Source organism: Anopheles ziemanni, chromosome X (genome assembly GCF_943734765.1).
Source record: "Anopheles ziemanni chromosome X, idAnoZiCoDA_A2_x.2, whole genome shotgun sequence".
NCBI classification, from domain to species: domain Eukaryota; kingdom Metazoa; phylum Arthropoda; class Insecta; order Diptera; family Culicidae; genus Anopheles; species Anopheles ziemanni.
Genome location: NC_080707.1, coordinates 14,134,838 through 14,145,855, shown reverse-complemented (window position 1 = coordinate 14,145,855; position 11,018 = coordinate 14,134,838). Strand labels below are relative to the sequence as shown.

General features: G+C 45.0%; 1 protein-coding gene across 1 annotated transcript; it reads left to right on the top strand.

Moving 5' to 3' along the window:
* The first annotated feature begins 321 nt into the window (after positions 1–321).
* Positions 322–10,550, top strand: LOC131291114 (tyramine/octopamine receptor-like). Its single transcript, XM_058320305.1, has 5 exons — positions 322–351; positions 6,603–6,614; positions 6,685–6,843; positions 9,463–10,141; positions 10,184–10,550. The coding sequence occupies exons 1-5, from the start codon at positions 322–324 to the stop codon at positions 10,546–10,548; spliced, it is 1,245 nt and encodes a 414-aa protein (XP_058176288.1). The 3' UTR covers positions 10,549–10,550.
* The last annotated feature ends 468 nt before the right edge of the window (positions 10,551–11,018 follow it).

The following is an 11,018-nucleotide window of genomic DNA, read 5'->3' as shown; positions in this document are numbered from 1 at the left end:
TTGAACACTACTAATGCCGACTGCACCGCTTGCAGACTGTTAATTATGTACAAACGTAACGGAGGCTGCATTTTAGTGATAAACTCTTCGCACACCACCAGCGCGTACACACACACACACACACACACACTCAGAAATACGCTCAATGGAGCGGAGGTTCGTTTTCACGCGACGAAAATAACAGTCCAGTAGTAGTTTTAATTAAATTTTCCCACCATCCCCGCCGCTCCGGGGCGATAGTGACCAGTTTTCCGACCTGGGGGGGGGGGGGGGTTTTCCGACCTGGGGGGGGGGGGGGGGGGGGGAGGGGATCACCGCAAGATGACAAAGCACCAACCCTACATCGACTCGGTTAGCACACACACACACACACTAGAGGATTGGCACTACCGAAAATAGTCCCGCCGAAGCGAGCTGCTTGGAAATTTTCGGAAGCGGTTTTGTTTCGCTTTTATTATTTCCAGGAAGCGCTTCTACCCATCCGGCACGACAGCAGAGACACAAGCACGTACAATGCTGCATAGTACCTTACACTCTCAGATTTCAGGTTTTATTTTCCAGCTGGAAAAGGGGTGGAAAATAAATCAGATGTCTACTAGGCCGTTTTCTTCGGAACGAAAACTGGCGTAGGTTATGCAATGGGGATGAATTAGTTAAAGCGATTCATTCAGTTGGTAGCTTCCTCTTTCTTGTTTTAACAGTACATTAAAGACTCACATCTCAGTAGAAAAATTCCACCTTTTGCTACATTCAGCAGCAAGAATAGTAGTGTTTCCCAGGATCTCTAACGAAGCGTAAACTAAAGTAGCTCAGTGTCTGCAAAACAAACGTACCAGAACTTATGCGACAAAGGTTTCCCGGTCCATAAATATGTGTCCAATTTGTCCAATTTCAACATAGCGCACGAAGTTGTTTTAGTCACTTGTTAATTGGCGCTTCTACATTTGAAATTCACCGAGAAACAAGCTAAGACAGACTACGACAAAAGAGTGTATATAATTAGGTATATATTTCCCGGTCATCTTCTTATTAAAGTACAGTTTGTTTACGTTTCAGCAACAGTAAGCAAGTTGGTAAAAATATAGATTAGAGCGAATTTTAAACATCATAATAGCGTTTATGAAGAATAGATGTGTATAATAGATATAAAACGACAAATTTAATGTTTTGTGTTGAATATGGCTGGTTTTTATATCATCAACCATATATTTTGTTCTTCTTGATTCATTTTACTTGTTCCAGAAGAATATAACATTTCTTAATTTTATACACTCTGCCCAGTTGCTATACGACCGGCTGGATTTTTACGATTTTCAATGAAAATATTGGTAAATTAGCTCGCTCTCGATAACTTTTCCGTAAAAACCTCCTAAACTTTCTTAAACAAATAAAGAAATTGATAGTTCATCATAGCTAATCCAAAAATAACATGACTTAACGTGGAAAGTTCATTCAATGATTGTCCAGTTGCGTTCTTCAATCAATCTTCAGTAATTCAGCTGATTGGAAACTGATAAAAATTTACTCTTTTTCAACAGTTCATTATGAATTGTACACAAATTCAACAAGGAAAAATCAATACCAAATGGTCTGAGGTTGGGGTTTTAACCTCAATTATCAACAATATAATGAACGCAGTATATTTCCCATAACAAATTCACTCATGTTGACGTTTTTTGCAACTTTTCTGTCCCACATTATCTTGGCAAGTGAGTACAAAAACCGAAAACACGTGAATTAGACAACAACGACGAATAAAAAAGGATATATGGCCTTAAAGCCCGACGAATAAAAGGGATAATAAAACAGGATATACCAAAAGGAATATACAAAGGAAAAAAATGGAAAGGATATATGGCTTTAGCAGCCGGTCCTTTAACATTAACAGAGGTCTATGTCACCAGATTAGCTTGCGAACGCCCAGGAAGCTGGATTTAATAGCAATAGTGGTGTAAATCCTCGGCGAAGAATAAGAAGAAGAAGACGAATAAAAAATAAGAATAGAATATTAATAAAGTATTCTGCCATGAATATTATATCTTTTAAAATAAAATAGAATGGAGAATAAAATCTCTTTTATCCATTCACAGTAAGCAAATTGCTTTCGCACGGTTTTGCTCGATTGTAGCAATGTTTTCGCCACCTGTTTTGTAACTAGGAGATATGTTGTGAGTTGTTTTAGTTTTTGTTTTTCTATGTTTTAGACCAAAAATGAGCAGAAAGCGTTTCGTTAGGCCGCACCTGTGTTTTACCTGGGAAGGGAAAAGAAAAAAAACCTCACCATCACGTTCACTACCGCTTATGAGCTTTACGAAGATGATGCTGCGCCGCTTCCTGTTCCCCACCTTCATCCTGCCCCCCCCCGTTTTCACCTCCTCTCTCACACCAATCAATGAAAAACGAATTAACACGCCACCACTTCCCACTAATCAATTATCTTAGATTTCATCATCATCATCATCATCGTCCGCATCATCGTTTCCGTTCACCACCGCGTTCACACTTTTCCATTATTAGCAACCTCCTCCTTCTCTCCTTCTCCTCATCCTCCTCCTCCTCTTGCGCTTCTTGTGCACCGTTCACGGTCAGCAGGATGCCGATGGGGCTAATCATACAAATTGGTTTGAACCAATTAGACCCACGCGGCCGCGATGGGCTCGGTTTTGGTTGTGCAGCAGGGCAAGAGAGGAGACCGTTCGCTTACAACGCGAAGCCGAAGCAGGCGGTGTTCCCAAAACCGGGATGGCACGTGGATTTAATTTTATTTATCTTGTTTGCTGCGCCGCTCCGAACGGCGAAGGAAATTTTTCACGCCATCCTTTACCTTTACAGAGATCCCGTGCCACCTGGCCAGACAAATCGTTATAATTCGATAGCATTAATTTTCGTTTCGCATTGGAAAAATCCACCCCTTTTTCGCGGGCGCGCGCCTTGCCGATGCAAACTTTTCTGCACAATTTCAATTTCAAGTTGAAGGAAACGGCAAGGAAAACCAAACGCTGGAAAGGTAGCACAGTTAACGAAAACCAGCAGCCCCGCTGCTCTTCGATTAATCCTAGCAACGACGGCTTTCGGTACTAATCTAGCCGGGAAAACCGTTTCCATCTGCCTAGATATTTATTCGCAAAATGCTGCCGAAAGGAAGCAAGCACCTTCGAGTGGCGCGAAGTTCGTGATGGTGGCTGAGATTAGCGTTAGAAGCACTCGTCACTGGTAAAAAGGGAATTACAAAATTGGTCGGGAATCGAGCGTTCGCGCGATCGCACGGTGGGCCACCTACCGAGTTTCGGAGGTCACAATTCACTCCGTCCTGTACTCGTTGGATGTGATCTAAATTTCCATCCTTTTAAATACATAGACATAATATTTACCCAATGGTGCAATTAATAAATTGTTAATGTTCACATAAATAAATTAATTAATAATAAATAAATGAATAATCATAAAATGGCAAATATTAGTGTTTTTCTCGTCAACTTCGCAACGTTGCATTTAGTATATAAACAATCTTGCAAAAGATGTCAACCGAACAGACCTATAAGTGAGGTTTGCATCGAAAGAGGAGGGTGTGTTATCACACCGTAGGGTATTGACAGCTTCCAGATTGAATACAAAGATTTATTGGAAACAGAAAGAAATAAATACAAACTGCAATGGTAAAAGAAATTAGACATTTTGAAGAATTTAAAAAGATAGAATAAGTAATAATAATTTAATAATGTTAATACTAAACCGTTTTTACTTAAATCATGAACGAAATCAACTGTTCGTGCTCTATAACAACCAAAATCCAAAGCATAATGATTGTAAGACCAGCGATACATGAGAGCAACATCGACTGGTAACTTTCAACGAGCTTATTGGCTCTGATCTTCAAGATTCTTCACACTGTTTGATAAAACACGGCACAGCGCCTAAGAAAATAATCAAATCTAATCAAATATGTGCGAAAACGATAAATAAACACTACAAAATAGCAAAACAGTTGATTTTGACGAGAATGTCAAAAGATGTCAACAACAAAAGGGTTGCTTTGTGGAGTTGTCGAAACCAAAGGTGGTATTGTAATAGTTGGCCGATCCGAAGTGGACATTTTCAGGAGAGTTATAGAAGATGGTTTGAAGTTCGAAAAACGTTTCACTGAAATTTGTAATCACATGATCGCCTTTAAGACAAGTTCCACTCATTAAGTTCACAATCAAATTTGATTTTTTGAATAAATTGGAATGGTTTGATTGGAATTTGAATATTGATAATCCTTCTTTATAGTGCTAGTGCTAGTGATTATAGTGCTTGAACATTGAACAATTTAAACAAATTTGTTTTAATAATGTTTGTTTCACGAAATATTCCACTACACATTTCCTAAAGGTTTCTCTCAAACATCCTCAGCGCGAACAAAAATACTCCTCATTTTTGTATGGGCCGAAGCCGACTGAAACAAAATTTAAAGAATTTTCAATCACTCGAGCAGTTTTTCGAGCAGAATTGCTTTTTCGAGATACAAATTTCTTTTGGAAATGTCTAATGAAGGGTGACAGTAGGCGTCAAATGTTTGGATTATTCAATAGAAAAGCATCCTTCTGAAGCACATTATACACAACTCGGGCCCACTGTGCGCAGCCCGAAAAACCTCGCATGGAGTCTCGCACACATGCGCCAGCTTGCCCTGCCACAACAAAAGCCCGGCTGCTTTGTATGACCCGGGCGCTTGTGTGGATGCGTGTGTGCACGTGTCTCTGGTATGCGGCGGGATGATTATTTTCCTTAATAATATAAATTGAGGGGCCTCTGAAAGAAGTCATCAAGTGTGCTCGCGTGCGAATGTCTCGTTCTCGGATGCGTGCCGGCTACCTTTTCGCATTCGGGCCTCGGGAGGTCGACGCAATCTTCACAACATCCGTCATGTTTGTGAGCCTAGACCACACAATAAATCCCTCAACAATCACTCAAAACGCAACCTTAAACAGCGCAATGACGTGCCTCGGGGTGGGAGCTCCGGATGGTAGGCGAAGGTCGGTGGCCTCGAACACTGAATCAGTTCATTATGGTGGCGAAAGCCGGTCGAAATCCGTTGCTGGGTAGCTTATGTCGCGTCCCCAGCTGCTGCGGCATCTATCATTTGTTGTGGCCGGCTTCTGTACACTTTCTCGCCGAACCCGGTTCCTTGCCCGAGCCTTCCTCCATCTTGGAAACTCCAGCTTGCGCCGTGCAGTGTATGTATGTTCATTTGGACGCCCATTTGAAGTTCTCGTAAACACATTCGGAGGATTCTCTTAGTCCCTCCCAGCGGCTTCGTTCCCCAACGCCGAAGCCGCTCAGTTCACATCGTTTGCATTGACAAATTATCTCCACCGGATTCCGTCGTGCGAGCCCGTGCGTATGCCGTGGCGCAACAGAGGCTCGGATCTTTTCTAGGAAAATCGTCCACACTGCCGCAGCTTCAGGCGTTTTCCGAGGCCCTAATCCTTTCCGAACCGAACATGAACTGCAAACATTTCGGCAAATGAGTTGCCGTTCCTGCAAACCTTCCCCGGGAGGAGGTCCGAGAATGTCGGACGGTGTCGAAAGGAGCGACGGTTCGTCTCCCAAAACGACCCCGGGATGTGAGTGTATGCGTTGTTTTGACATTTGCCTCCACTCGAACGAAAGTAGAATAAATGAATAGAGAGTGAGCGATTCTTGTTGCCGGCTGCGACCACAACAACCGACGTCCGGGGATAGTGTCTTCAGGGGAATGAGCGACACGGACGACGATGGTTGCGGCCTAAAATGTCCGCTGGCGCTTCCCAACCGATGACGCTCGGACGAGGTGGGAATTTATCAGTGTCAAATCATGCACAGCACATATGCTGAGGACAGTGCTGCCTTAAAAGCGGTAGGGCGACTCCACAATCAGGACATTCCACCGGCTCATCCCCGTTTCGGGGAACCCCTTCAGGGTACCGTCGGGGGCATGGCTCGCATGACAAATGCTAGACTCGTCTCGAATTCCTAACCCCGGCAGGCAGCTCGGCATTGTCCGGCAAAAAGGGTCTCCGAATGCTGCATCCATGGCACGTCCATGCAAGTTGTCGGCATGGACCCCGCCCCGAAGCAAGGCACGTCCTGTGGGTGTGGGATAACCATTACCGGACCACTTCAATTGCGAGCGATGCAAACCCCTCAACCTCATGCTCATTTAAAAATACGTCAACAATACCGACAACCCCCCCGGTACGGCAAACGGCAGACCTCTGAGATTAACCACCCGTTTAGTGTCTGTTTCAATTCACTTCAAAAGAGTTGTGGGATGAATACTGAAGGACTTGGAAGATTCTGAAAGCGCAAACGTAATGAAACGAGCGCCGTAAGTTTATCCATCAGCTCATCGCAGTTGTTTCCATTTACGTCCTATGTAAGACTTCTCTGGTACCATTTCTAAACTTTGCCTGGTTGAGGGCTTTGCAATTCTGCATTCAAAAGCCGTACAGCAGTAGATCCTCGTCCTGGAGACGCAGAAGAAGTGTCCTTTGACTGACACTGACTGAAGAAACCAGCACCTATTGGCGCCCTTGGCTCTGTATCTGATTTATACCCACGGTTTACGTTTCCAAATAAAGCTGGTCAACTTGGTATAAGCTTGGTTTCCAGCACGACGCACACACCTAACCTCCTTCTCCCTTCTTGCAACCTTCATTCCAGCTGAGCGAAGACATCGGATACGTGCTGTACTCGGCGCTCGGTTCGTTCTACATCCCCAGCTGCATCATGGTGTTTGTCTACATCCGGATCTACTTCGCGGCCAAGGCGCGCGCCCGTCGGGGCATTCGCAAGAAACCACTGAAGCCACCGAGCGAGCAGGTAAGCCACAGAAAATTTTAGCTTGGTGGTACAGTTATGTGTATATGCTTTGCGAAATGAAATTGCTAAGGTTTAGCTGGCAGGCGTTGCCTTCCTCTTCACCTGGTACCAAAGAGTATGGTATCAACAGAAAGAATAAATTAAAAAGGGACTTCAGTAGAATTTTTGCAGAATCTCGGAATCTCCCGGGGAATGCATCCTTCTGTTTACCAACAGAATTACTAGATTAATTATAACAGCTGTCATCTGCTTCCAAACATGGTATCCCACTATGCCTTCTGATAGATATTCGAGATCATTACGAGATAACGACGCGGCTTCTCTGCTTTCTCGACACACTCTGCCATAATTAAAAAGTAAACAACACTCAGATCGCGTCGTTTTGTATCTGCAAAGGCTCGGCAGAAGTCGTTTCTAATACCGATAAACTGTATTTGGATCCACTTCGACATTTGGCTGTTGTTTCAAGTCTCCAGCTTCTAGCTTCAAGTACACATTCACCAGTCAATTCAACATCTAACTTTTCTAGCTAAACGTCAAATTTATCATGTCGGATCTCTTCCTCTCAGGCATCAGAACTTCTGTCGCAACACTAAAACAATAACGAAAATAAAATAGAACACATTTCGCTAGATTTCGGTTACCAAATCTGCTGTCAAACTGAATATTGTGTTTGATTCGATTTAGATAGTAAACTTTGAATTGAATGGTGAATGTGAGTTTAAATTGGCATTTGTGAGTGGAAGCAACAACCATTTCTTGAGCCGGGAGTCGAAAACATTGTAAGATCTCGAACCCGCTGGCAATTTTCTCGCCTTTTTTTCTAGTACTTTGTTTAACTTTAATACGAGGTTTTGACAGGCAGCGTCAAGATAGTAGATGTGCCGCCTCTAAGCTTACTCCGAAAGTTGAATCGCAACGAGCGATTTGAAGGGTAAACATAACGCCACCTTGGAATTTATGATAACCGAAACATTGTGTCAATTCAATTGAACAACGATAAGACAATTTACGTACATATACAGTGACCAGCAGGACAAAGTGCCCGCCTGGAGATTTTTTGATCAGTATGTTTTTCTTAATCCAAACTATTGCTGGCAAGCTTCACTTCACTTTGAATTGTACTCACATGAATTACTTTGCATGAATTACTTTAATGTATGACATATATATCATATAAAATATGTAACATATATATTCACAACCAAACATAAATTAAACAGATGGTCATACATGTATGAATGTTCCATTAGTCTGAAAGGGTGGATCTCATAAAGAATTTGTTAAACAAGTTACAAAATATGTGTGTAGTGTTGGATTAAGTAAAACATATTGAGCGATAATAAAAAAAATTGTAGGTATGCACTTTATCCTGTCAGTTACTGTACCTACATATAATGAAGAGACGAATGACCAAGAAGTTCAAAACCTCTGTACTTCAAAATAAAGTACAAATTAAAAACAAAGATTCATATAATAGAACACTTCAATCAGTCGGTGGAATGTTTCAAAGTGGTACTGGAATAGTACATAGCAGCTCTGGAAGTCTGCAATCAAATGACGGAATGTTGCATACATTGCCTGGAGGTAAGGCAATTTATCTCTGTAGAACTCGCGTAGAGATTTAGAGATTTATGTATGGTTCTATGGAACAAATGTCATGTTTCAACAAGTTAACATCAAGAAAAATTCAACTGAATGTTTATGTAATTTTTGCGTTTGCTGTACCATTTCGATAACTTTTTACCGACCCAATGATGACTTGTTGAAACATGACATATGAAGGGTTCCACAGAACCCTACAGAACTTCACATCTCTCTTTGCAATGCTCTACGAAAGAGTTGTATACCTAAAGGCAATGTATGGAACATTCCACACAACACATATGTATGTAAATCGTATATCAACTTGAAATAATCGTACTTCAACGCAATATGATTGAATCGTATATGATGCTAAAATAATGCCTATACGTACAAAAGTGGAGTTTCAGTCGTATATTTTCGATGGAGTGGATGTTCAGTCGTATAGTTTTCTAAGCCAGCATCATATACGATTTACGATATGTATTAGCTGTACATTAGTCGTTCATTTATACGTATGCATAAAGAAAATCGTGTAACATTCTTAATCGTCATATGCAACAAAAGCTGTCTATTGTTCGTACATTGTCAATGCACAATGCTTTAAAGAGGCGAAAGAAGCCACACGGCCCAAGGCCTCTGTAAACTATACTTACTACTATGCACAATGCGATTCCGATTCGAAATATACTAATATGGCATTCAATTGATACAACAACTATACGACTTCGTGTTGTGTGGGATTCCGATAATAGATTGCAAACTTCTAGAGCTGGCGTGCACTGTTCCAGTACCACTTGGAAACATTCCAACCACTGATGCCGGTGTTCCGTTATACGATTACACTGTACATTACCTCAATTTGATAAATTATAAGTTTTTTATCATCTCATTTTCATATCGTTTCGCAAATTGTCGGCTATGTCAAATCACGAAGTTTCCATGGCAAACCCTTTGTTTTATTCATATTTTAATAAAGTCCCCTCGCCAGAGTCTTGAATTGTCCGCTTCTATTCCCACCCCGTCTCCGCGCAGGACACGAGCTTCACCCGCAACGCCGGCACCGTCCCGATGCCATCACTTCCCAGTGCCTCTAACAATAACAATCAATCCGCGGTGCACCAGCACCCGGCGGCCCCGCACCACCACCCCGGGAGCACCGGCTCGACCCAGATAGCGACGATAGAGCCGCCCCCGCGGGGGCTCGTGGCGGGGTCGGGCGCCTCCCCGATGCCCATCCCGGTGGTGACGTGCGACTTCGCGTCCGACATGTCGACGAGCGAGGCGGGCACGGCCGAACAGGACAATCACGGGCTGGTGGCCGCGGCCTCCAGCCATCCGCCGCTCGAGCCCAAGGACACGCTGAAGGCGCCCCTACAGCAGCAGCAGCAGCAGCAGCAGCGGACCAGCAACAACGGCATCTCGTCCGAGCTGGCCGTCTCACCTTCGGCCGTCGCCCGCAACCGGGCGCTCTCGGTCGGCATCGACACGGACATGGTGAGCGAGTTCGACCCGTCCAGCTCGGACTCGGGCGTCATCAGCCGGTGCGCGGTGGTGAAGCCGCTCAAGTTCCGCCTCTGCCAGCCCATCTTCGGCAAGGGCAAGGCGAAGGCGCGCCAGGCTGGCGGTGGTCGGGGCAACAACTGCACCCAACCGATGCTCGGCTCGGGTGCCCACGACGGCGGTGGAGGAGGAGGTGCGGGAGGCGGCGGCGGTGGGGCGGGGCACGACGGGGGCGGGTGTACGCCGGTCGGAGGGCAGCAGGCCATCTCGCAGCTGATCGCCAGCAAGCAGACGGACAGCACCTGCAGCGAGATGGAACCGGCCCTGCCGAAGCCGAAGCCGCGCGACCCGGAGAAGGAGAAGCGGCGCATCGCGCGCAAGAAGGAGAAGCGCGCCACGCTCATCCTCGGGCTGATCATGGGCAGCTTCATCGCCTGCTGGCTGCCCTTCTTCTTCCTCTACATCCTCGTCCCCATCTGCCCGAACTGCAGCATCCCGGAGAGCGCCTTCTCGCTCGCCTTCTGGCTCGGCTACATGAACTCCGCGCTCAACCCGGCCATCTACACCATCTTCAACAAGGACTTCCGGCGCGCCTTCCGGCGCATCCTGTTCAAGTGATGTTTAGCGTACGTGTGCTGCTATCGCTGCGTCTCCCGTAGCATCGAGAAGGCTACGGAGCGGGCAATCGGCGGCGCACAGCTCGGCGGCGGCTACCGGGGCGGCTACATGCGATGATAGCACGCGCCACCGTAGGCCACACCCCCACCACCCAACCCCTCCCCCACCCCCCCTCCCACCAGCATGCACTCCTTTTTCCCAAACTCCCACCTCGCACCGGGTGTCGGTGGCGAGTCTCTCCTGTGGTCGTGTGTTGCGCGTAACATTTTGCTACGCGAGTGCGCGTGCGTGTGTGTGTGTGTGTGTACTTACCCACCAATCCGTTCAACCCCATCGGTCGGCGATAATAATGATGCGTATTGGGAAAGGAGAACGAAAATGACAAACAACCAAAACAGCAAACAACAAATAACTAAAATAAAAACAAAAAACCACAAGAGTAAACAAAAAACAAAAACAAACACAATGCA